Consider the following 27694-nt stretch of genomic DNA (forward strand, 5'->3'; position numbering starts at 1 on the left):
TTTATTTTTTATTTATTTTATTTTGGCTGTGTTGGGTCTTCGTTGCTGCATGCGGGCTTCCCCTAGTTGCGGTGAGCAGGGGCTACTCTTTGTTGCGGTGCGCAGGCTTCTTGTTGTGGTGGCTTCTCTTGTTGTGGAGCACGGGCTCTAGGCATGCAGGCTTTGGTAGTTGTGGCTCACGGGCTCTAGAGCGCAGGCTCAGTAGTTGTGGCACATGGGCTTAGTTGCTCCACGGCATGTGGGATCTTCCCGGACCAGGGATCAACAAACCTGTGTCCCCTGCATTGGCAGGCAGATTCTTAACCACTGCTCCACCAGGGAAGTCCCTAAGACCGAAATTTTTAAAAAGTGAAATAGAATAAGAAAATAATCAGAGCTTACCACTGGTGGTAAGGCTAAGTGTTGTTTGGTGAAACTTTATGGGCACTCCGTTGAAATGTAAGATGTATTTCATTCAAGAAGATCTGAAAGGTGCTATTTTTTTAAGAAGTTTGTTTCTGGAATGGGACATCTCATGTAGTGTCCTGTGGTAACTTTGGTAGAGTTTAAATTAGCAGTCCCACAAATAAAGAAAGCACATACTGAAATTTATTTTAAAAGGGAAGGCCGTTTTTATTAAACTTGTACATTTTACTTTCTTCCTTTCAGAATCCTAATTAAAAAAACTTATGTTTCTCCTTACTTTAAAAAAAAAAAAAAACAGAAAAAAAGCAAAGGAAACTATTAAAACATTACTTTTGTGATGGGAAAGGAGGCAATAGGATTCAACATAAGCTAAGAAAACTACACCTGGAGCAAAGAAATAAATCGAAGAGGAACCGACTCCGACCTAGGGCTAGACCATCTGCAACGTGCACAGCCCTTCATTAAGAGAATTTCCAAAGCAAACCCATCCCGGGAGACCAGGGAGCAGCCCTCTTACCTTCTGGATTAACAAACAGGCCAAAAGCCCTAATGATCGCGCAAATACAAACAAATCACTCTATTTGAAAAAGCACACACGCGTTCGACACTTGTCTCTCCTCCCTTCGCAGATTCTCTTCATTAACAGGGGGTTGAGGAGGGCAGCCCCTTGGCGACCGCGCATTCACAGGACGTAAGCGTTCTTTACCAGGTGCTCCTTGTCGTCCCCAGAGCTCCAGACAGTACGGAGGGTGCGCTCCTGGTTCCTCCGCGCCACCCTGATCAGGCAGACCACGGAGGCTCCCAGCAAGAGGAACAGGACCATCACGAACAGCCCTGCCAGGACCACCACTGTGGATGAGAGAGAGGCCTCAGAACCAGCAGGACGAGGCGGGCCATAGCCAGAGTGTCCACGTGGGCTCGGGAGGAGGACCAGCAGCCCTTGGGCCAGACGTCCCCCCACCCCAACCCAGAAGGCTCTGGAGAACTGACACTGCTTGACAGGAAGTCCTCAAGGAGAGTCCCTACAGTCTTGAGAAGTAGGTTCCTGAAAAAAGGAGGTGCTATGCTATGTGCACATAGACAGAGTGGCTACTTGCGTTCCTCCTTTTTGAACAAAAAATCCCCACTTCAACTCTGTACTACCCTGCCACCTCTCTGGGGCAATCTGTACAGGAAAAGCACACATCTCTGGTGTGTGCGTGCAAACACACCCCCCCTCCCCCAACCAGCCGGAGAAAGATGTGGCCCTGCAGGTGGCTGGGGTGGCTGCCTGTGGAATGAGGGAAGGGCAGAGGCCTGGGTATATCTGGAGCAGGGCCGGGAGGGCACCCTCGTGCTCCTAACTGCCCAGGTAAATTTAATAGTGGTTGCCCCACTGCAGTCTCTCTGGTCAGTTAAGATGCTTTTTCTTCAGGTGGGGCTCCACCTAAGGAATGTGGCCTCCTGTGGCAGCTACCCGGCTCCCTCTCCCCACTTGGCTGCGGAATTGGACAGGGTCAGTTCACTCTCCATCTCCAACCCTCCAGATCCCTATGCCTGGCAAACCAGGTTCCAGCTTCATTTCTCTTCTAAAGCAGAGCAGACACACAGGCCAGGCCTGGACTCCTTAACAGGGAAACAGGTGGAAAGAGGCCAAACCAGTGTGGCAGGTCTTCTGTGCAAACACTACCATCCATGATTCAGGCTCAGAATCAGAAACAAAAGCTAGAGGAGGCCTAGCCTCCTTGTCAGACCAGACTGCTTGGGGACAACAGCACTGGCTGGGGCCACGCTCCACCCACACATGGCAAGGGCTTTCCATCCTCCTTTGTTATCACCCATGACCAACTCTGTACACCCCATGGCAGTAAAGTTCCCCCGCAAACCTGGAGTTAGTCCCAGGCCTGCGTGCAGCAGATCCCACACACCTAAAACAGTAGGATGTGTCCCCCAGTCACCCCCAGGCTGCCTAGGCAGAGACGGCCTCACTCCTAACCCGTTTATGTACACTGTACAATGGGACAAACATCCACCACATGTTCCAAGCTGCCTGGCCATTCTCGTGCAGAAACATGACTTTCTAACAAAACGATGTTTACAGTGAAGGATGATGTGTCCGAGACAACATGAGCCTGCAAAAAACACAGCCGAGCTTAGTCAAGGCAGGCAGGTGGAGGGGGGCAAGAGGCCGTTTACCTTTAGTGCGGGGCAGGGCAGGATACAACTGCTTGCCTGGAAGAAAACACACAACCCTGAGGTCAGCTTTCAGCCCTCCTCCCCTCACAGCTGCAGCCACCTGAGGATTCCCCTCAGCCCTGGGCCTTCACGCTCCTTCTGAAAGACTTCTTCCAGCTCGTCTGAGGGTTCTGAGACCTTGCCACCCCAGTAGGGACCTAGGACACATGTGCCCAATAGCTGGGGCCAAAGCCCACCCCTTCCCCACCAGGGAGCCAGAGAAGACTAAGGGCAGAGTCCAAATGACAGCATTTCCAAGGCCTTCATTTCAGGGATGAGGAAAGGGACTGGTGTCCTCTCAGGAGGGTTCATCTGCCCATGGTAGTTTCTTGGATTTAGGAGTCAGGCAGACTCACCGAAGCAGCGCTGCATGCACTCCTCCTTGGAGAGGTAGCTGTTTTTATTGCCCCGGCATCCGCCGTAGATGAAGTTATCACAAGAGTTCTTCTCGGCATTAAAGTACCAGCGTGGGAAGGATGCGCGGCAAGGCCCAGTGATGGCCTTGGCAGTGCAGTGTTCTGGGAGTGAGACAGCCCAAGGCATACAAATTAGCAGGGCCCAGGAGAGGTGAATGGAGCTAGAATGCTCCCAAGCAGTCACATGGCTGCCGGCCAACGGGGAAAACATCCCTCTGTTAAAAGAAACTTGGCCATTACAGACGTGGCCACTCTGGACCACATTTTCAGATATCTTTCTCTTTATGGCCAGACTGCACTGTTATGGAGGTTATTCTATGTCAGTCACTGTTGTAGGCTCTACATGTGTTAACTCGGTCTCTGAACCTTCCGAGAGGTCTGAACTAGGCCCCTCATTTCATAGTCAGGGACTCTGAGGCAGAGCTACAGTATCCCGCCGCCACGCTGCCTCTCAAGCAAAGCTTCCCAAGGGCGTGCTGTGGCACATCCTGCTTCCTGCTGCCCCAGGGCATCCTCATGAGTCCTAACACCTGGGAAAGGGCGGGAAGCCCTGCTCTACAATACCCTTAATGGAAATCCTCAAGTGTGTCTCAATTCCCAATTAAGTAAGAAAACATGTTTTTTAAAAGTTATACCTTCATAGTTGAAAATATCACTGGACAGGTCATCGGAATCCTGCCTTCTGGGAACTGAAACACAAACATCCATGTCAGGGAGGCTGGAATGGACACAGGACACGTCGCCTAGCTGGGGATGAGTCTAAAAGGGCCCACTGAGGGAGCGTAGACACTCTGGCACCTGGAAGGGAGTGGAGCCCCCCTCTGTGGGCAGCTTTGCTCCATCACCTCCCAGTCCTAATGGGCTCTACGGCACACAGAATGAACGCTGGATGGGGAAGCCTGCCTGTCACCTCAGGGGTTACTATGGAAACTAATCCCAGCCACAATTTCTGGGGTGATGAAGAAGACCAGAGGTGTCCACTCTCTGACACAGGGAGGAGGGTCCCTTATTCTCTTGGGGGAATTTTCTTCTGAAACAGGACAGAAACCAGAGTTATGATGCCAGTGCCCCATGGCTCTGGATGACCTTGCAGAGGCCAGCTTGGGAATAAGCAATGAACCCAGGCAAAGCAATGGTCAGGACAGTCACAGGATTCCTAGCCTAGCAAAACTGGAAAGTGACTTTAACCTAACTCTCAGCATTCTGCAAATTGGTCAACCACTGAACTAATAAATGCTCACTCTCATGTGGGTGCTGATGTCAGAGTCAAAGGACCAGAATCAAGACTGCAACCAGTGCGTGGCCAGTGGCTGACAGGGGGCCACCCTCAAATGGGGTAGGGGCGGACTCCCTCCCTCCACAGCAGGTCTCGCCCAGCAGAACCCACTGCCTGGGGACTGGCCTTTGGGGAAGCTGGACTGGACTTACTAGTGCCTCTGAACCACTCACCCCCGGCTCCTGATGCAGAGTCCTTTAAGCATAAAGGAGGAATGGGGCAGCTGCTGTCAGCACTACAAAGCAAGCTAACACAAAGCTCGAAATCAAGGACTGCAGTGGGAATGGAGGCGGGGGTGGCAGAAGACAGAGGACTCTTAGCACAGGGAGGGTGACGGACAGCAAGGACGACAAGGAGCAAAGGAGATACAGCAAGCAAGGAGGTGCGACAGGGCAGTGAAGACAGCACGAAGGCTGAGGCCAGGGGACTTGAAGCCAGCCCAAAGCGGGGGAAGGGGCCTGAGCCACATGCAGCAGTAGCCACAATCCCTTATCCCCCAGGAGGAAGCTGAGGTCAGCCAGGAAGCACTGTAGAATCCCTCAGCCCTCTTGTCTGCTGAACTCCCCAGCGGAAGGACGCTGGCCGGGAGCCAGAAGCTGGCAGCCCAGGCAGAGCCCCTGTTCGCCAGTTCTGAGTAAACAGAACCAGGAGGTGGAAGCCCTTGTACAATGCCCAAATTACAAATGTCCTTTCACATTAGCCATCTGGATGGCCCTCATTCCATCCTGGGTCTTTTTAAGAACCTACCACTTGGGACAGAGGAATCTGCTCCATTCCTGGACAGATCATCGATGATATTTACTACAAGAGGACAAATAAACAGCACAGTGAGAAAGTGTACCTCCAAGACTGCCTGGTGAAACAAAACAAGCTGTATCCCTGAGGAGGCTTGGTCCTGTGTGCCTCTCACAGCGACTCCCATTTCTCCTTTATGTGGGCCCTTCAGTGCACATGCTGGACCACAAACCTGCCAGAACTTGGAAAATAAGGAACCAAGACTGCCCTTGTGGGTTAAATTTTAAGATCAACCAGCTGGGAATCAGAGAAAAGATGTGTGAAATGACATTATAAAAAGACAGAATGGCTTCCAGGGCCAAATAACCTGTTGAACTGTATTAACTCACCCAATGAATTAAAAAAGTGAAGGGCGTGGGACTTCCCTGGTGGCGCAGTGGATAAGACTATGCGCTCCCCAGTGGTTAAGAACCCGCCTGCCAATGCAGGGGACACAGGTTCGAGCCCTGGTCCGGGAAGATCCCACATGCCACGGAGCAACTAAGCCCATGCACCACAATTACTAAGCCTGCACTCTAGAGCCCGTGAGCCACAACTACTGAGCCCGCGTGCCACAACTACTGAAGCCCGTGTGCCTAGAGCCTGTGCTCCGCAACAAAGAGAAGCCACCTCAGTGAGAAGCCCGCGCACTGCAATGAAGAGTAGCCCCCGCTCGACACAACTAGAGAAAGCCCGTGCAGCAATGAAGACCCAATGCAGCCAAAAATAAATAAATAAGTAAATAAATAAATTTATTAAAAAAAAAAGATGCAGGTGTGTTAAAAAAAAAAAGACTATGCGCTCCCACTGCAGGGGGCCTGGGTTCAATCCCTGGTCAGGGAACTAGATCCCACATGCATGCCGCAACTAAGAATTCGCAGGCCGCAACTAAGAGTTCGCAGGCCACAACTAAGGAGCCCGCGTGCCGCAACTAAGAAGCCCACCTGCCGCAACTAAGAAGGCTGCCTGTTGCAACTAAGGAGCCCACGTGCCGCAACGAAGACCCGGCACAACCAAATAAATAAATAAACAAATATTACAAAAAAAGTGAAGGGTGTGCTCAGCACTGTGAATGTACTTCATGCTACTAAACTGTGCACTTAAAAATGGTTAAATGCTAAATTTTACATTATGTATATTTTATCTTGCACACACACAAAGCTAAGAGGGTGGGTGGAAGTGCAAAAAAGGGAGTGCAGGCAGGGTCCAGGAGGGAGGAACCCTCCCTTGTGGAGAGGCGTGGGGCTGGCCTAACCTGATGCCATTGCACATTACCATCACAAACCAGCTCCCCCAGTTCCGCCTCTCCCCTCATCAAGCAATGTTCTGGGAATTTCGCTGAGAGGTTTGCCTACACAGACTAAGGGTTCAGGCACAGGGACAGAAGTGTCTGGTCCCTTTGGTGGTTCTGGTTCTCATTATAATTAATTAATTAATCAATAAACTGGCATTCTCATTATCATTTGGCTCCCCACAGAGCTTGCCTGCCTGGGAGAAAATATGCTGGCAAAGAGAACGCCTCAGGAGCTGTGCAGTGCAGCCACGCTCGGGTGCCAGCAAATGAGCTTTCCGGGACCTCAAGGCTGGGGCCAGACTCTGGCTTGACCTCTAGGAAGATAGCTGTCTGCCTTCTCCCAGCAAAACACTACACCCTGTGGCTCCTTGCAGAGACATCCCGCCTTAATGCCCACTGTCCACTGCTTGTGTTCTTAAAACTTAACTTTCCCCCTGAGAAACCAAGGAGTAACCAGAACGGCATGTACATTTGCTACTGTCAACTCTTGATTGGAAAAGGACAGAAAATGTAGCAAAAAACATTTCCCCTTAATTCCTTCCCTGACACTGGATCACAGCTGATGGCGGAAAACCACATAAAATAAATGGTATTTTTCTCCATCACCATCTGGTAAGGTTGCCAGTTGCCCCCCCATCCCAGCCCCCAAAATGAGGAACTCATCTGTTGGAATCCAAGGATTCTTTCTAGTCAATGAAAAGTTCAACCAGAAAGGCAAAAGTCACCATTAAAAGATAATACCAAAGTACCTGGTCCTGCTCTAGCAAATCAAATGAATTGGCATTAAGCCAAGGTGGACTTAAAATAATCCAAAAATAATCCAAAAATAATACCAGCCACCTCAGCTCTCCAAACACTTGTTGAGTGCCTGCCGGGCACTGGGCACACAAAGATCAATAAAATGTTCCTCAAGGCACTCAGTCACTGCTGGGCTTGTGTGTCTGCGCATTATGTTTTAAACCTCAGTTCACAGCCAAGACCACTGTTGTCTTCCTCTCTTTACACACAACTTTAATAAACTTATCTGATTTCTGAATGCAGAGTTCAAAGCCAAGAGAGTTTACAGCCAGTGCGGTGAGCACTGAGGGCACCAGCACATTCTGACACAGAATCATAATGCAGAGTCCACACATTGACACCAAGCTGTCAGGAAAGGATGCAAGAAGTCCCGTAACAATGTTAAGGAAATCGCCAATGAAAATCTTTGACAGTTTGGCTGGCCCAGTCCTCGGGTCTCTGGAACACCTAGGAAGGATCAGGCTCCAGAGGGCCAATATCGCACTGCCGTCAGGTCTCAAGGAGTCCCTCGAGGCTCCGTTCAGAGCCAGTGCACACTGTTGTGGGGCTTTAGGTTTTTATTTACACTGGGAGGCTCTCAGGGTCAACATTATCTTGATTCCACAGAATCCCTCACGAAGGCTGAGAGAAGGATGGATTCCAGAAGTATGTTCTAGTTTTAACTTGATTCATAACTTGGCTGGCTGGGTGAGCTCCTCAAGTCATTTGTCCCAAAGGTAAAAATAACCCAAATGCCCAGGAAGCAAGGGGGGCAGCCCGCCTGAGTAGACCTGGAGGACTCTGCTCGTACCAGGCCTGGCGTGGGACCTGCTCTCAGTAGTGGGAGAAGGGAAGTTGGGGAGAAGACGCTGTCATGTCACCCCTCCCCTGGCTTCAGTCTGCGGCCTACTCTCCCCTTTCTGGGAAGAGGAGGGAGGGTACCACTGTGAAACCACCGTGTGGGCGACCTTCACACTGTGCCTGTTTCTTCTGCTTTTAAAAACGTCTCCCAGTTTCAGCAGTGAAGAACTAGCAAAGAGCAAGAGGCAGCTACGTCCCAATTAATAAAGTGTCTCTAGATAATAAAACTTCCCCAACAGCACTGTCTTACCTGTGACACCAGCACACTTTGCAAGACACTCCTCCTTGGTCATGTAATTATTGTCATTCCCTCCACAGCCTCCATACACAAACTGCTGGCAGGATCCATCAGTGACATTGTACCACCACCTAGGGATGGAGGCCCGGCATTTTCCCACACTCTTCGAAACTCGGCAAAAATCTAAAACACAACCAACCAGAGACCAGTTAGCTTGGCAGGGCAATTCTTGCAAGACAGAACATGCACAGACCTGTAGGAGAAGGCCCACAGCTTTCCAGAGCCCCAAGAGGAGAAGCAGAGCCTTAAGTTTCAGCACAGTTACTCTGTGAGCTGTTTCTGAAGTGTCGCCATCAGGCCTACCTAGTGATTCCTTCTTTGTATAGGAAGGCATCATCTAACGACAAAGACACCAACCCACCAGACTGAACTGAATTTCAGTTGCGTGTTGATTTTGTCCCTTCCCCCATTATCAAACACACACACATCCAGTATAGAAAAAGGACTTTCAAAGGCAAAAAGCCAGACTGCAGGATCCTTCTGGATATGTGCCCATCTCACTGGGCCAAGGGGAGCCTAGCACTGAAAGACCAGAGCTGGGACTTCCCTGGTGGCGCAGTGGTTAAGGATCTACCTGCCAATGCAGGGGACATGGGTTCGAGCCCTGGTCTGGGAAGATCCCACATGCCACGGAGCAACTAAGCCTGTGCACCACAACTACTGAGCCTGCGCTCTAGAGCCCACGTGCCACAACTACTGAGCCCACATGCCACAACTACTGAAGCCCACACGCCTAGAGCCCGTGCTCCACAACAAAGAGAAGCCAGCACAATGAGAAGCCCGTGCACCACAACAAAGAGTAGCCCCCGCTCGCTGCAACTAGAGAAAGCCTGCACACACCAACGAAGACCCAAAGCAGCCAAAAATTAATCAATTAATTAATTAAAAAAAAAAAAAAAGCAAGCCCAGAGCTGGCAATGCACGGTCAGGAAGGAAATGCACGGCCTGGTGCTCTTAGCACCCCACAGAAGGGCCTTTCCTAACTTTTCCTGTCTACTCTCTGCCAGGATAGGCCACTTCATAGTCAAATTACCACAAGAGCCTCGGAAAGAAGCTCCCTAATGTTAGTTCCCCCAACTGCCAACCTTCCAGAGACAACTCAGGTCACTCCTCTGCTTCAGCGCTTATGATGGCTCCCCCCATCTGAGCACACCAAGATGGGCCTGGGTTACAAGGTGTCCTAAAATCTGGCCCCACTCTAGTACAAGGAAAACAGAACAATGTTATAATTGCAGCCAGATACATCTGCCTGCAGAAGGCCTAGAAATCTGCTCTCTCTTAAAAAGGGACAGATAAACAAGTGCTGGAGGTATCACCTGCACTAGAATGAGACTTTCTCCTGGAGGAATCAGGAGGATTGAAAGCAACTTGGAAAGGGAGTAACCTGACCATGTGATTCAATGTGTGCTCTGCACCACCATATCACCACCCCCCCACCCCCCGGGATCATGAGTCCACATCACCTCTCCCTACACCCTGGCCTCCTACATCTCTGCCTTCTGGCATAAGGGCATTCCACCCTGCCCTGGGCCTAGCACAGGGTGCTTCATAAACATCTCAAATAAAAACATCCCAGGGCCCAAAACTTGGTTATATGCTGTCATTTACTCCTCCCTAGTTGTTTTCATGTTTGCTAGGTTTACCTCACCAACTAGGGGATGCCTTTCGAAAGCACAGAGGGCAGGATTTGTGCTTCTCTTGCGTCTCCCAAAATACATCACAACGATGGGCAAGAAACCAAATGTTCCACAAAACATCTATCTATGGACAAAAAAGGTTGGTACTATGCAAAACAAACACCCCAAGAAACTCACACGTACACCAATAAATCACAGCTAACTAGTACAGCAGAAAAAGCATACTCTGAAGTAAAAAAAAATGCTCTGTTAATTTGCAAGCAACCATCAATGAAATCACCAGTTAGAAAGTACCTTATCTAGGGACCTCCCTGGTGGCGCAGTGGATAAGACTCCGCGCTCCCAATGCAGGGGGCCCGGATTCAACTAGATCCCACATGCATGCCTCAACTAAGAGTTTGCATGCCACAACTAAGGAGCCCACCTGCCGCAACTAAGGAGTCCGTGAGCCTCAACTAAGACCCAGCGCAAAAAAAAAAAAAAAAAAAAAAAGTACCTTATCTGGATACTTCATATGAACGGAATCATACGATATGTTCAGAAAAGGCAAATCAATAGAGACAGGAAGTAGATTAGTGTTTGCCTGGTGTTGGGGGTGTGGAGCAGAGACTGACTGCAAATGGGCACAGGGATGGATCTTTTGGGGCTGATGGAAATGTTCTAAAATTGGATTGGGGGGTTGGTTGTACAACTCTGTAAATGTACCAAAAGTCATTGGGTTGTATACTTAAAACAAGTGATTTTATGGTATGTAAATACTTTACTAAATCAGTTTTTTAAAAAAAAATAGGCCCAGGCACCTTCTGTCCATATAACACATCAACCAGAACCAGCTGGGTGTGCCCTGGAACAGGTACTTTTGACAATGTGCAAAGGTCACAAAACAAACGCAATCGACAAGGCCCAGGGAAGACATGGAAGGAGAAGAGTTCTTTGGTATATATTTCTGCCCAATCCACATGGCTATCAAATGCCAGAGGCAGCACTGCTAAAAACAAGACAAGATGGAGAGGACCCACACAGGATCCACTTATGATCCAACACTGAAAACAACATCAAGGCGGGAGCACCCCACTGCTGCCGAGGTTTGGCAACAGCCTATCCGATGCCCTGCCAAGCTGAGAGCCCTGGGGATCATCGACTGCTTTGTGTCCTTGCTTCCTGAGCAGCTTCAGGTACAATCTTTTAAACAAAAACCCTGAGGGAGGAATTGTACACTTTAAATGGGTCAAATGTACGGAATGTGAATTATGTCTCAATTGAAACAAACACCTGAGGGGCCAAACAAAGCTCAAGCCAGCCAGGTGGGAACTGCCAGACACCACAGCAGAGAATGCAGCAGGGCGAACACAGTATAAAGGGTGAGAATTTGGTGGCTTTTCATAAGCAAGGGTGCCAGATACATTCTGTGCAGGTATAGAAGCCTGAGGGTGCATAAAGAGGAAGAGGAAAAAGCTTATCTAGGGATGGAGGGCAGTTACCTTGGTGAAGTAAACACTGCCCAGAATCTGGCCCTCATCTCTGTAGGCTCAGACAGGCACTCTTAGTGCCCCAGAGCTGATGAGGCACAGGGATGCTGATCTTGCTAACAAAGCGCACAGGAGGATACTGAGAAAATAACTGTCCAGCGGGGTGGATGCGTACCAACATACCACCTCGGATAGCAAGCTGAAATGGAGCAGGTGACTTGGAGTCACAGTAAAGAAGTTTTCCGTAGGATTCCTGTGAACTTACTCTCTACTGGGATCTATCAGGCAGACTAGAGGCTTGCAGCAGACAGCTCGGGAAGCGCTTAGGTCAAGACAGCACAGTCAAGGTCTGCCTCTGGAACACTTACTTTTCTTACTTCCACCACTGAGCAATGCCCCTTCCTGACTGGACCATTCTTTCTGTAGATGTGATGGTTCCTTCATTACAAATTTTGCGGGCCTGAGAGGCTATTCTGTCTCAGACGGCTGCTCGTATCTGCTGTCAATGATCACACATTGATCTCATAGTTTAAGTTTCAGAAGCAGCCTTATTTTCAGGTTCCTTGGGTGGGGTAGGACAGGATGGGGGTGACTTCATTTTTGTCCCAGGAGAATTTAGAAATGTCTCTTTATTAGGAGAGAACCTGGACTAAAAACACAGTATATCTGAAGAGACAGAATGCTGACAATTGTTGAAGCTGAGTGATGGTCTATGGGCACTCATAAAACTGTTTTCACTCCTTTGTGTACATTTGAAAATTCCTATAATAAAAAGAGAAAAAAGCTAATCTCTTTTTTTTGTTTTTATTTTTTTTTAATTGGGGTAAAAGCTCTTTTTAAAATAAATTTGATTAGAGTAAAAGAGCTCTAAGGAGCAGATTAGTTGGCCAAAGCTAGGTTCAATTAAGATGAAATTTAACCACACACTTACTGTGTCAAGACAGAGTCCCTTCTCTGAGTATGGAGGCTCCTTGTCAAATGGAGAAAAGTCTCATTTTGTCACAAGCTTTTACTAACTAAACTGCTTTTAAGCTTCCATCATATACATTTTTACTCTCTAGGCTTAAGGAAGTAATCTCATGAAAAAAGGATTTTGTTTTTGTTTGCTTGCTCGGTTCGTTTCAAAGGAGAGAATGTTCCTTTAGGAAACACAGGCCACATGTTCTTCACCTCACTCCAAATAACATCAGTGCATTTTCTCTTTTGTTGTTCTCCAAAAAGCTTGTACAAAAAGCCAGAAATACTTTAGTATGTAAGATGGCTTCCATGACTTACCACCTTCCTTAAAAAAAACTTCAAAAAAGTCAAAATACTATACTTTGGTAGACCCAGCTTAAAATCAAAATGAACCAAAATGCAGAGCATGACTTATTTCTTGACACCCCGTTTCACTGCCTTCACTAAGCTTGATGCCAGGCACATTCTATGCACGATTTCTAATAGTCACAATAAAACTGTGACTCATGCAGTAACACCCCCACCCCTGCCCTTTACAAAGCAGAACACTGAGGCTTTGGGTAGGTTAAGCTAAGCAAGCAGCAGAGCTGGATATGAATTCAAATTGGTCTGATCAGAGAGCACAGGCACAAACAAAACGACCCCTCGGATGGAAAGAAAGAAAAAAAACACTATAGTGACAGGCAGTGGGAAAAACATGAAACTGAAGTTGCCTAAAAGCCAAAACATTCCTCAAGGCTTCATCACAACTGGAGGGCTCACCAAGGCCAGGCCCTCTGCTAGGCCTGTTTATGGTGACACTCAATGACAGGGTCATAGATAGCACCATACCAAAGAACTGGCCAAGGCTGAGGGGGACTCGGTTGGACAATTTTCAGTAAGTTATTCCTTAATAAATAACTGTTCTTATTAAGAGATGACAAAATGATATACTGGTCTCAGAATAGTTTTGGAAAACAATCATGAAAAATATGTTTCAAGTTCTATTTCTGTGCTCACAAATGCTAGTGCAAAATTAAATACGTTCTGTAAGTTTTCAAAACAGAATAAGAAAAACAGGGAAAAGCTGAAGGACACCAAATTTGGATACACTTGCTTCAGAATATGGAAAAATGGAATTCCTGCCTTTAGGAAACAGTAACATTCTCTTGGAAAAGTATTAAAAATGGTTAAAATCACACATTATCTGACATATGAACCTAAATTACAAAACCCTGGCAGGCATTTTGAACATTGGCTATTACAAAATTGCCAAACAGACTGGTCTTTGTCATAGAAAACAGGTTTCTCTGGTTCTGAGGTCGCTTGAGGTTTTTTTTTTTAATTTTTATTTATTTTTGGCTGCGTTGGGTCTTCATTGCTGCGTGCAGGCTTTCTCTAGTTGCGGCGAGCAGGGACTACTCTTCGTTGCAGTGTACGCGCTTCTCATCGCGGTGGCTTCTCTTGTTGCGGAGCACGGGCTCTAAGGTGCGCGGGCTTCAGTAGCTGTGGCTCGCGGGCTCTAGAGCGCAGGCTCAGTAGTTGTGGTGCACAGGCTTAGTTGCTCCGGAGCTTGTGGGATCTTCCTGGACCAGGGATCAAACCCGTGTCCCATGCATTGGCTGGGGGATTCTTAACCACCGCTCCACCATGGAAGTCCCTTGATAAACTTTTTACTCCCATGGGTGCTATAAACTGAAGAACACCAACTTCTTGCCTCACTGTATACTAATAAGAAAGCCCTGGACCACCTCACAAGCTTGGAGCCACTCATGAAATGGTCCTTCTCCTCCCCCCATCTGTTTTCTCTAGAGCGAAGGTCAGTAAACTTTTTTTATCATGGGCCAAATAGTAAATACAGGCAGAATAGTGTGAAATCATGCAAAGCAATGGGAACAATTATGATTGTTCCGTAACCTTTAAAACGAAAAACTGTGGGCTATAAATGTATAGAATAATTTTAAAAATAAAATAAAATGAATATTTATTTAGTACTCTGTAAGTTAAAACATTAGAAACTTGAGAATTGGGGCTTCCTTGGTGGCACAGTGGTTAAGAATCCGCCTGCCAATGCAGGGGACACGGGTTCGATCCCTGGTCTGGGAAGATCCCACATGCCGCAGAGCAACTGTGCGCCACAACTACTGAAGCCTGCACACCTAGAGCCCGTGCTCCACAACAAGAGAAGCCGCCGCGATGAGAAGCCCGTGCACTGCAACAAAGAGTAGCCCCCGCTCACCGCAACTAGAGAAAGCCCGCACACAGCAACAAAGACCCAACACAGCCAAAAATAAATAAGTTTATTAAAAAAAAAAAAGAAACTTGAGAATCGAAGTGTTCAATCTTCTTTGTAAATAAATAAGTCACCAAGAGTAGTCTGAACAGTGCTTGTGAAGGTCTTTACTCATATAACTCATGATAGAGAGCAAGCATCTTCTCAGTTCACCTTAGTGAAGTGTCACACCTCTTTCTTGGTTTGGATCAGTTTCCAACATTTTATCCTTTGCTCTTTCAATGACACAAAATTGCTGAGAGTTGCTTGACTTTTTGTGGAAGTTTCTGCCAGCATTCCTTCCACTGGATCATCCTTTTTTTGTCACAACTACTTTCCTCATTTCTGTCGATAAGCTCCTCTGGCTGCATATCCGGTCTCAAATGGCAAGCAGTGTCAACATTCCCACAGTTAACTCATTCTCCTATCACTCCATTTATGTTCAATTGGAATTTCACTTCCAGCGTTATCACTTTTTCTCTTTGCTACACTTTGGTGTTTTTTTGGCCAACTTCCTCTAGTGATTAACCATTTTTGTAAACTGTCATGTATACTGGGAAACAAGGAAGCAACACAACTACATGCTTTGCTGTGTATGAACTAAGTAACAGACATGCAGTGACCAATCACTATGCATATGTGTAATTTACACAATGATTTGTGACTGAAGAGCTAGCTAGTAGCTGAAACTTGTTCTGTACCCAAGTACTCACAGTTAATATATTGTAGTAACTGAAATCTGTGCATGTTGAAAACTGTGCAAAGCAAGGACTGCCTTTCTTTCAAGCTTCATGGACCTAGCCTAACTATTCAACTCTGTCATGGTAGCATGAAAGCAGCCTAAGGCAATATGTAAATGAACGACCATGGTTGTCATTCCAATAAAAATTTATTTCATATAATTTTTAATCTTTAAAATATTCTTTTGATTTTTTTTAACTATTAAAAAAATGCAAAAGCCATACTTAGCAAGTAGGCCATATGTAGGCAGTGACTACGAGCTGCAGTTTGCCAATCACTTCTTTAGAGAGTGTTGCTAAAAACACCCTGCTCAGATTTTCCACACCCCTCACCCCCTGTCATGTCACATAACTCAGCACGTCCTACAGGTGCGGTCAGATGCTATCACATAGACTCCTAGGGCTCACATTTCTATGACAACACTGACCACACCTTCCTCAGGTTAATCCTTTGCCAAAAATGCTGCAGCACACCCTTCCATCACTAAAAACAGCTCTACTCTTTTCATTAAAGCCACTTAGAATTCTAAGGATAATGGCCAAAGGGAAATGATTTGCTACAATAATCCTCAGACATCTGAAAATACTATTTTATACAAAAAAATAGGAGAGGGCTTCCCTGGTGGCGCAGTGGTTGAGAATCTGCCTGCCAATGCAGGGGACACGGGTTCGAGCCCTGGTCTGGGAAGATCCCACATGCCACGGAGCAACTGGGCCCGTGAGCCACAATTACTGAGCCTGCGCGTCTGGAGCCTGTGCTCTGCAACAAGAGAGGCCGCGATGGTGAGAGGCCCGCGCACCGCGATGAAGAGTGGTCCCCACTTGCCGCAACTAGAGAAAGCCCTCGCACAGAGACGAAGACTCAACACAGTCATAAATAAATAAATAAATAAATAAATAAAAGAACGTGAATTTCTTTAAAAAAAAAAAAAACTCATTAAAAAAAAAAATAGGAGAGAATACAGTTCACTCCTCAGTATCAAAAAGCAAACAAGGAAGAATCAATTAATTCAAGAGTTTCAAAGAACAGGGGCAACTATTACCACATCCACAAAGGGCTTGGTGCGCACAGACCTACAACAGCTGAAAATTCACCACCAGAACACCCTGTTCGTGCTAGTGAAATAACTTGTGAGACATCCGCATAATCGAATACTCAGAGCTGTTTAAAATAGACAACTACGTATGTGCTGGTATAGAAAAGTGTCTGAGAGAAAAAAAGCAAAAGAATGGTTTACATGTTATGATTCCTTTTTAAATTTTTAATTTAGATATGAATCTACCTTTAGGGAAAGAGACTAAAGGAAGGAGAAGCTTTTCCAGTTTTTCTTTTCCATCTGTATCTTTTAGTACAATTTGAGTATTCTAATTTTGTGAATGCATTACTTTTATTTTCTTTAAGGGTTTTATCTGGAGAGTGGATTATAGTCATCCCTTCTGTTTGCTTAAATTTTTCAGTGAAATTTTTCATGGTAAATAAAACTGAATGTACTAAATTCCCTAGTATCTTGAACAGTAGTAAGCAACAAGTGTTTGGTGAATAGCTAATATATGTAATAAATAGGGCGATCATATAATTTATCCTCCAGATCAAGACACTTTTCAGAGTGAAAAGAGGTATTCTTAATAGTTACCATGGGAAACACAGTGGCATAAATTGGAACCCTCCAAGGTAAACTGAGCTGAGTAGCCATCCTACATAGAAGGCACCCACTGGGAATGTAGTCCTTGACCTCCAGGGGTTTACAATTAAGTTAGAGCCACAAGACTGGCTTGGATAGAAAGAGAAGAAAATCACACAAGGTAAAATATTACAATCACACCCTACATTCAAAGGGCTTGTAAGCCACACAAGGTACAAAGGAAATGAGCAAAGGCTCTGGTATAGGGAAGTGACACAATAAGGAAGAGTCACTCGGCACAAGTGTGTAGGACACATGAGAGGACAGGGCCTGCAGGAAGCTGTTCTGGTAAAGGACCTGTGTGTGCAGGAATTCCTGGTTGCCTCTTACTAGCCCACTGTTTTGGGGTGGGGGCGGGAGGCAGCTTTCCTAACCTCCCTGCACACCCATTTCCTCATTCATAATAAGGGAACAATAATACATGCAACAAAAATGTATAAACCTCTCAGTAAAGCTGGAAAATGTATAAACCCAGTATTCTTCAATTCGGCAAGCCCCATATTCTCTGACTTAGGCCTGGCTAATAAATAAAAAGTGCAGATTTTAGAGGCTTAGAATATCTAAATCAGACTCTTGGGAGGCTTAGAAAGATAAGGCAAAGCTCTGATTATAGACCTATCATATCTGTGACATAATTAGAAATATGTATTTGGTCTCTCCCTGCCTGCCCTTCCTGATACAGAGCTCCTAAAACCCTTGTAATTTCCTGAGAGCTGGAGCATGTTCTATTCTAATATTTGGTCTTTGACCCACGTTTCTGACACAAGAACTAAAACCCTGGCAATCTCTGGAGTAGTACGATTGCCTTTTTGTATGCCAATGAGATGATAGTGGCTGGGGGAGCCCTAGAAAGCTTCAGGATGGGGGTTGGGGGAATTCCCTGGCGGTCCAGCGGTTAGGACTCCTCGCTTTAACTGCAGAGGGCCCGGGTTCAATCCCTGGTTGGGGAACTAAGATCCCGCAAGTCTTGTGGTATGGCCAAAAAAAAAAAAAAAAAAAAAAAAAAGGATGGGGGCTGGTTGCCAGAAAAACCAAGGCAAGATTAAAGGGTTGGAACTTTCAGCCCCACCCCTTATTCTCCTGGGAGGGGAGAGGGGTGGAATATTGAGTTAATAATCAATCATGCCTATGTGATGAAGCTTCCATAAAATACCCCAACTGAAGGGGTTAGGAGAGCTTCTGGGTTGGTGAACACATCCACATGCCAAGAGGGTGGCTCACCCCAAACTCCACAAGGACAGAAGCTCCTACACTGAGGACCCTTCCAGACCTCTGTCTTCATTTAGCTGTTCATTTGTATCCTTTATAATAAACTGGTAAACGTGTCACCCTGAGTTCTGTGAGCCACTCTAGCAAATTGGATCCGAGGGGGTCATGGCAACCCTTGATTTACAGCAGGTTGGTGAAAATGACAGGGGACAACCTCAGACTTTGACTGGCATTTGAAGGGGGGAGAGGGAGTCTTGTGAGACTGAGCCCTTATCCTACAGGATCTGTGCTCACTCCCTGCGGTTTCAGAATTGAGTTAAATTGCCAAACACCCAATCCGTGTCTGCTGAGAACTGCTTGATGTGGAAAAACCCACACATCTTGTATCAGAAATATTCTCTGTAGTAAACAGGAGAGTTTCCTCTTTAAAATTCCTTCGGGTTACGATGAAAGCTGAGAATGTTAGCAAGAGAACTAACTTGAGGACATTATAAATACAACTCAGCCCAAGTTGAAGTGAAGGCCCCTCTGTGTGATTTGTACCCATTCTGGATCTACTTAGTATAAAAATGTTTTTTGACAAGTTTGTTAGCAATAAGTCCCATTTTGTGACACCTAGACTTTTGTTTCCTGCTGTGGAATGCACCATTTATTAATCTTGAGGCTATCTTGACCATGGCCTGTCTGGGAAAGGGCATTTGTTCAATGTAATTTGAATTCACTGGTGAGTAATAAAGTGGGGACATTCAGCTGGCTTTCCCTCCATAGGTCCCATTGAGTTAAATTCTGTGGACTTGCAGATGCATTTCTTAAAAACAATTCAAATGGAAGGGACTTCTTTGACACAGGGACCAATCATTAAGAGTGTTGTGAAAATTAAAGGTATTTTTTACTCCATTATAAGAGCTTAAAACATTTGGCACAAAGCTTTGAATAAGTAGTAGATATGATATTTTTATGAAGACCAGACTACTGTAGGAACAGTGGGAATGAAGATAAAGAGAAGGATGACACATTTCACTAGTAAGTCCAACTGAATGTGGTGACTGACAGGATAGAGGGGATATGGAAAACCAAAGTGCAAACTCAAGTCAGTGAGTTGATCAAACCAACTCAACCATCACTCCTTCCCTTTGTTTTTCTGCTGTGCAACCACCTGCCATGCCTGAAGACACAAAATTCCTTATCTTCACCTACAGTAAGACAATGGCAGACTATCACACAGATCAAAGTCCTGCAACACTACAGTATTGGGAGATTAAGAGGTCGGAGACAAGAAAATAAGAAAAATTATGCCTTGGTTACCCATCTGGATTTCAAGTTATCTTTTCACCAAGGAATGAGAGAATATTAAAGTTCTGTGTGAGTGAAGAGGTACTGAATACCAGGGAGGCAGATATTCAAGGCTGCTTTAATTCTACTATGCCAAATTCCAAAGTTGACATTTATTTTACAATCAGTCTTATTTCAAGGTGATCTATAAATCCAGCTATTTTGGTTAGTTGGATAGGTTCTACATACTTGAGGGCTTCTGTTTCTAGTACAGAAAGCTACTAACTACCCACGTCCTCTAGGTTCTGGTGCCTGGAAGTTGTCATTACTAGGATAAGTAATTCAGAAACTTTAAAATAACCCCTAGGTATTTATGAGGAAAGAACATTTACAATGACAAATCCAACTTAAATTATAAGGCTCATAAAATCTTGTTGTTTTAGATATATAATCTTGGTATTTTAGATATAAAATATTTAGATATGAAGGTTTACATTCCATAAACTATTAGCACAATGCAAACCACCACTCCTACCCACTGTCACCTCATACTCATCACTCAAGCAGGACTATAAATTCTACCCTTACCTAAATTCATAACTAGAATCACAGTGCTCCATCTGAATAATTTGTAAGGAAGGGCTTCCCTGGTGGTGCAGTGGTTAGGAATCCGCTTGCCAGCGCAGGGGACACGGGTTCAAGCCCTGGTCCGGGAAGATCCCACATGCCGCGGAGCAACTAAGCCCGTGCGCCACAACTACTGAGCCTGCGCTCTAGAGTCTGTGAGGTACACCTACTGAGCCCGCGTGCCACAACTACCGAAGCCCGTGCGCCTAGAGCCGGTGCTCCGCAACAAGAGAAGCCACCGCAATGAGAAGCCCGCCCACCGCAACTAGAGAAAGCCCGCGGGCAGCAACAAAGACCCAATGCAGCCAAAAAAACCCCACAAATTTTAGAAAAAGGTCCTAAATGTTAAAAAAAAAAAAAAAAAATTGTAAGGAAATAGTAGTTTCAAAGTCTTCCATGGAATTGTCTGTTAATTCACATTCAGGGGTTCTTAATCTTTTTTGAAACATGGACCATTTTCAGAAACTGATTACAGCTAACGGACCCTCTACCTAGAGCAATGTTTCTCAACCTTTTTTTCCATTATCACCCCACCCCAGGAGCCTTTGTAGACGTGTTTTTACTAAGCACCACACTAAATTTCAATACCACAGACATATATCTATCTATGTAGCCCTTTGAAAGATCAAAAACTATTATAATATCTAATATTATTTCACCCCCACCCCCACCCCGAACATGCCCTAGACTCTAAATGACTGACCCTGGAATAAACACGGACAAAGTACCACATATGAACTCAGGAACTTCAGATTACGGGGCTTCTGAGGCCAGGGACCCAGGACCCCATTGGTGAGATCCATCTCAAACACTTGCCCTCATTTCTAAAATGGCTTTCCAATAATGAAAAATGTGCTTCAAATAAACTTAAAAGTAACTAACTCCAAAGTTCATGGACCTCAGCATCCAAATTCCAGCACTCCTTCATAAGTTTTCAAAAAGGTCTTGTCAGAAACAAGTGAAATGACATTTGTGACCAGGATCACACAAGGACATCCATAATCCATACACTAATGCTTCTGGGGTCATTTGCAAATTCCTCATTAGTCATGTGACCAATGGGCCACCAAGGCCTCCTGGGGTTAAGTCATTTCAGTGTGACCCCTTCAGGGTTCTCTCCTGCCTCACATGAACCACAAGCTACCTCATCCCTTATTTGGCCTGTCAGTCTCAGGACATGGCAAACAGAGGTTTGGCTGCCTGGCCTACTACCTGAAGACAAGCCTGAATGTTGCAAATGACTCTGGGGATAGGTAAAATGAGAAACAGGTTGGGGGCTGGCTTTCTCTATTACAGGCTGACTTCTCAAATACTGACCAGGGCAAAGGAATGTTTCTGGTGGCAAGGGTCCACTTTCCCTCAGTGGACCTAAAGGCAAGCCCCTCAATATTCTTTAGGTATAGCCTCAAAGCCATTTGAGCCTCAAAGGCCATGTTTTTAGTACTAAGCACACCAAACCTTTACCTTACTTTTCTCTTTTTTTTAATTGAAGTATAGTTGATCTACAATGTTTCAGGTATACAGCAAAGTGATTCAGTTTTATATATATACATTCTTTTTCAGATTCTTGTCCATTATAGGTTATTACAAGATATTGAATATAGTTCCCTGTGATATACGGTAGGTCCTTGTTGTTTATTTTATATATAGTAGTGTGTATCTGTTAATCCCAAATTCCTAATTTATCCCTCCCCCCACCTTACTTTCCTTTATAGGACTCATCACCAAATTATCTATTCATTGTTCATTTATTTATTGTATTTTCTTCTCATTACAATGTAACTGCCATGGATTGGGGCGGGAGGGTGTCATCTGTTTCATTCAGTGCTTTTTTTCCAGGGCCTAAAACTGTGCCTGGCACTTGGCAGGTGTTCAATAAATATGTGCTGAATAAATATTTCAAACTGTCCTGGAACTAAACTGTCTTGCCTGCAAATTAAACAAGTGCCTCTTCCGTGAAGGACAAGAATACTACAAGATGCTATTTTGGAGAACTCCCAGCTGATCACCAACACCAGCTGCACTTTCCCTCTTATCTGTCATCTTCTCTTTGACTACTCAGTTTACAACTATCCATGGGGGTGAGGAGAAGAAAAAGGAGTGGTGACTAATAACATGCTTCTTGGAGATTTACTGGAAAGTTCACTCTTTCAGTCAAAGTTCTAGGGAAACTAATTAATCGAAGAGGTTGATGCACATGGAAGGTCACTTCAAAGTGTGGTAGAGGCTCTCACATGAATGCTGCCGCACTTGTCTCCAGTGGAAATTCCCAAGAACAATCAACAAAGGGCTATGAGTGAAGGAACCATTAACACAAGTTCCGATGCCCAAGGAACCATTAACACAAGTTCTGATGCATAAGTTATTGGCAGCAGGAACTACACTTAACTGACCACTCCTAAAAGGAATTTTTGAGGTTCTATTCTGAAAAGGAATATATTATCTGCCCTTGTATTGATCAAAATTATATATTTGGGGGCACTCCAAATACCAGGACTTATCACCCGAGAAGAGATTAAAAAATCAGGCACATTTGTGGCCACCTGATAAGGGGTGTTCCCTAACAACAATAACACACATACACACACTCACTGCACTGTACAATTTATAAGTAGCTATTATGTTTTATCTACCTTTGTTTCCTAAATGGGGCATACTCTTAACATGGGAGTCACAACTCTAACGCTTAGAAGATACAGAGGGCAGGCCAAGTGAATAAATACAGGCTGAGAAAGACAGTCTTCTTTGTCCTTCCCAAAAGAAGTACTTGGCACCACCCCACGGGTGCTATGTGGGAACACTGGACTGGCACCGCCAGATCTTCATATTTTTCAGGCAAAGCCAAAAATAAAAATATTTCAAAAAAAACTCTCAATCCTAGAAACTGTACAAGTCACATAAAGCCTGTTTGAGGCCTGCTGGGAACAGCCAGTTTATAATCTCTACGTGCTTCCATGCAGACTGGCACTCTCCCTGAATGCTATGAACACCCGAACACCCACAGAAGTATCAGCTCTCCCCCACCTCCATCTGCAAAGGTCTGGAGTCAGGACACTTCGCCAAGCCTCCAAATGTCCATTATATCCCACACCCCTTCCTATCTGCCCTCCACCACCCAGTGCCTCACCAACATTGTCAGTCTCGAGACCACGTGACTCTCCTATCACTTGCTTATCACCACCTCAGCCCCAGACTCGAGTTACCCTTCATCACCATACATCCTGTTTTGTCAGCATCTCCCTTCCCCCAACTCCTGGAGTCTCTGATACTCATGGCCTATCTTAAGCAAAATCTCTCATTTCTTCAATCTCTTCTCTGAACATTCTTGTCACTTTCTTACTCTAACTGAACCCAGCTCTCCCCTGAAGATATAGCTTCTCTTGTGCCCTTCCAGTGGGCACTGCTTCTACACCATTCTCCCTCCACCCTCAACACCCAGTTATGAATCTCATCATCAGAGTAAATCGTATCCCACCCTGTGGGTCATTTGCTGATCCAGGTCACTACTCCTCACTTCTCCATGATTTTAGCTCCTGGCTCACTGTCACTCCCGCTGCTGCTCCTATCATCATTCTTGGTGATTTCCATATCCAGATAGGCGATCCTCCAACCATCCTGGCCTCTTGGTTCCTAGACCTCCTCTCCTCCAGTGATCTTGCCCTCCCTGCAGCCGCTCCCTCCCATGGTCACAACTAGACCTTGTCTCAATAATTGCAGCCTCTTCAGAACCTCAGTTTCATGCATCTCCCTCATTGCCCGTTGTATCCTAGCTTCCTAGTTCAGTCTCTTCAAAATCTCAACTCCAACAATCCACTGGCCCTACCACCTTTCCACTACCCCTCAGCCCCCTCATGTCTTCACACAGATCATTATGATCACCCCCTTACACACAGTCACTACACACTTCCCCCCCTCCACCATACTCATCTGGAGGTACCTGTGCAGCTGTGTGTGGCTGGAGAAACACCTCACTTTTAATGGATGACCTTGCTTCCTGAGAAAAATCAAAGCAATCAGAAGGGGTGGAGGGATAAAAACTACCTCCTGCCTCAAATTAAGCTGTTGAAACCTTTCATACAAATAGAACTTCAGATAAGCAAGGGCATTAGTTCACCCAGCCAGATAGGAGTACTTCTGAAAGGTCAGTAGGTCCAGCCAGCTGCAACAGCTGGGGAAGCCACTGGGAACAAACAGAAAAGCCCTCTGCAGCCCGACCTGGCCTTGTCAATTACTATTGTGTGACCTTAGGCAAGATGTGTAACAGGTTGTTTCAAGGATTAAGTAATGCACAAGAGCTCAAAGTAAGCAATAGATGTTAGCCCCAAACTCAGTTTTGATAAAATCCCAGGCCAGGTAACTGGAAGGTATATCCTAACATAATTAATTCCTCTAAAAAAGTCCAGAAGGGCTGACAAATTCTAGTTCAGACCACAAGAATGACCAACACCTGCATTCCTAATTCCCTGGAGCTGAGTCTCTCCCCACTGGCTCTTAACACAACTCCCCACCCCCCAACTCAATTTTTCCTCTCTGCCTCAGGCATAGGGAAATTAACAATCTTCAGAAGCCACCACAGGCGATGACTTGGTGCACATACATCCTGCTTGCTTTCTTTCCATCCAAAATGCTGGCCTATAAAGCTACCTGGCTCCTGCCTATTTTCCCCACTTGGCATCCTCCTCCAATCCCCCACCTCCCCCGCCCAACACACTCCTGGTCTAGTCACGCTGTCATCTCTTTTCCTCCAATGCCACCAAGCTTGCTCCAGCCTCAAGGCCTTTGTACTCTACTACTTCCGGTTGGACCCCGAAGCCTCTGTGTCACTGCCACTTGCTCATTCTTCATGTTAGACCTCAGCCGTCACTGTCCTCAGAGACCTCCTCTGACAACCTGAGCTAAAGTGGCCCCCATCATCTTACATCATCCCTGGTTGTCTACTTCACCCCGTTCCATTACGTCTTAGTAATTTAATACTGTGGTGAGTGCTCTTTATTTGAACGTTTACTCCCTGTCTCTGTCTATCCCACTAGAATATAAGCTCCCTCAGTGCAGGGACCTGGCTTGTCTGAGTCACAACTGTTACCAGTGCTGCCAGCTCTGCCCCTGACACATAACAGGGGCTCAATAAATTTTGCTGAACCAACGAATTTTTCTTTCAAGAGATCTATTTTCAAAGCCTCCTTGTGGCTGTCTGAAGCAGTAAGGTTAGACCAACACTTGTTCAAAAAGACCTTTCAGGCCAAACTTCCATAGAGTTTAGAGGTTTAAACTGAGCCTTACCCTCCACCAACCTCTAAGGACCAGGCCAAGGAATCCAAGCCCAGCTTCTCAATGCCAATATTCTTCTTATACCAAGAGGCTCCCCACCGTGCACCCTGACAAAGTATTTTCCCCCCAACACTTCTGCTTTTCTTTTCCTTCCTTTGGATATCATTGAGAAACACCCTTCTTCTTGGAGGCGTTCTACTGCAACTGAACCAGAAAGGTTTCTCAGGCGGCTGCTGTCCAATATCCAAAAAGGTGGGGGTGAGGGCTTCTTTCCTGAGGCTAAAACGGCCACCAGGTCACCGAATCCAAGCCCCACCCGCTGCGGCTGGCCTCCCTGGGCTTTCTTGGAACTTGTCTCTGCCAGGAAAAGGCCGGTCTTCTGTTCGGCCCCTCACCTCCTTCCTGCCACAGGAAGGGCCACTGCCACTCTTCTCGGTCAACAGCGCTAGTCTCCTCCCTCATTCACAGGAAACTTTTCCCAGCCCGGGCTCCTCCGTCCGTCCTCACTCCCAAGGGCTCCCAAACCTCTTTCCCAAGGTTCAGTCTAGCTACACACCCTGAGCTTCACCAAGTCGCCCCCAACTTCCTCCCCCGCCAATTCTCCCCGCTCAGACCCTGCCCAGGGCCTCCTCAGACCCCCACTTACGCCCTCGACCCTGCCCCTAACGCCCCGCCTTCGGCCTCTCGGCCCTCCACAGCTCCCAGGAGACCCACCCGTGCCCTCACCGTGGACGCCACGTTCTCCGTCGGCCGCCTCAGCCCCGGAGAGGAGCAGCGATGCCAGCAGGGCGAGGAGCGCCCAGTACTGCCTCAGCCCACACAGCTGCGCCATGACTGGCTCCACCAGGCCGCCCAGGCGAGGCCTAGAGCTGCCCGCCGTTGGGGTCTCGCGATCAGGTGCGGGAAGACCCTTGCCGCGCACGCGCACTGGAGCGCGTCACGTTCAGGTGCGGGTCCGCGAGGTGCGCGCCTCCCCTCGCCACACAGGAAGTCTCCGGGAAGCACTTTTCTCGGTCCTTTGGTGTGCGGACACTCTGCCTCCTGCGCCCACGATGCTTTAGTTCGCTCCTCGCTTGCCCCGGACTCCCCCAACCCTTCAGAACCCCGCCACACCCCCCAGCCGCTCCGTGGGTGCCAGAGGTAATGGCGGCTTCCTCGAAGCTGCTACCGAAGGTGGAAGGCCAGGGAAGGGGCGGGGCGCACCTGGCGAGGCGGGATGCGTTAGAGCGCAGGCGCAGGGAGCAGGCACCTGAGCGGCCGTCCTCCTCCCTGGGCGCACCTGAGCCCGCCCCTGGCCCTGGGGTAAAGGGGCGGGACTTGCGTTTGCTCCGCCCCGGTGGGACCTAGCCTAGGGGCCGGCGCTCGCAGGTTGAACCTCGGGGCTCCGGCTGCCCTTGCGCGTGGGCTTGTTGACCACGTCCGAGCACCTTCGCTCTTGGATTGCGCCTCTGGGTGGGAGGAGAGGTCGCAGACGTGCTCATACTGGAAACCTGTGGTTTTTGCCCATCTTGCTTCAGCCTTCCGTTGAGGGCGAGGGGTTTATTCTTCCTAAATTCCAGAGTTCACTGAGCGCCTACCCAGAGGTGACCACGCCAGAGTGGTCCCTGCATCACCAGACAGGAACAGCCCAGCACAGTGATGACAGAAGCATAGGGCAGTGATTATGGATGAGACGGCGCAAGCACAGGCTGAGTGATCAGGGGCTGCGTGGTGGAAGACCCGGGAGCCCAGACAAGTTCCCTATTCAGCCTGAGAGAAGGCCAGGGAGGGCTCCCAGAGGAGGTGATAGACCCATGAATGAACAAGAGCCCCAGACCCTGCCTCCACAGTTCCTAGTACTTAGATGAAGACAGATAATCGACCAGAGAAGGATAGGTGTCAGGGCTGTGATGGGGAAGCACAGGCAGAGTAATCAGACCTGAAAGGAGGAAAACCCAGAGGAGGCATCCGACCAGCTTCCGGGCCAGGGAGGGCTTCCTGGAAGAGGGGTATATGAGCTGAATCTCGAAAAGAGGCTGGAGTAGGGCAGGCATAGGAGTAGCCAACAGGATAATTAAAATAAGTATATTATTATTTATAACACCTAACAGTGCTATGAAGGAGATGAATTAAGGGCTGGGATTAACAGAGAACAGGTGGTGAAGGAGGTGGTTTTGATATGAACCCTGAAGGATAAGAAGGGCTGATGAACAAACACATTCTAAGCAAACAGCAAATGCAAAAGTCCTGAAGCAAGAAAGACGTCAGTGTGTTACAGGAGCCAGGGC

The 27694-nt window shown here is 46.9% G+C and overlaps 1 protein-coding gene across 2 annotated transcripts; it reads right to left on the reverse strand.

The window, feature by feature from the left end:
• Window positions 1-587: 587 nt before the first annotated feature.
• Window positions 588-26618, reverse strand: SPINT2 (serine peptidase inhibitor, Kunitz type 2). Of its 2 annotated transcripts, XM_036834264.1 has the most exons (7): window positions 26154-26618; window positions 8268-8438; window positions 5059-5112; window positions 3671-3724; window positions 2976-3137; window positions 2581-2616; window positions 588-1254 (listed from the first exon to the last, which is right to left on the reverse strand). In XM_036834264.1, exons 1-7 carry the CDS (start codon window positions 26257-26259, stop codon window positions 1088-1090), a joined length of 750 nt encoding a protein of 249 aa, XP_036690159.1. In that variant the 5' UTR covers window positions 26260-26618; the 3' UTR covers window positions 588-1087. The 2 variants fall into 2 exon arrangements, with proteins under 2 accessions (XP_036690159.1, XP_036690160.1); XM_036834265.1 differs by lacking the exon at window positions 5059-5112 and having other exon boundaries at window positions 26154-26603.
• Window positions 26619-27694: the final 1076 nt, after the last annotated feature.

Source organism: Balaenoptera musculus, chromosome 19, assembly GCF_009873245.2.
Source record: "Balaenoptera musculus isolate JJ_BM4_2016_0621 chromosome 19, mBalMus1.pri.v3, whole genome shotgun sequence".
Taxonomy (NCBI): Eukaryota; Metazoa; Chordata; class Mammalia; order Artiodactyla; family Balaenopteridae; genus Balaenoptera; species Balaenoptera musculus.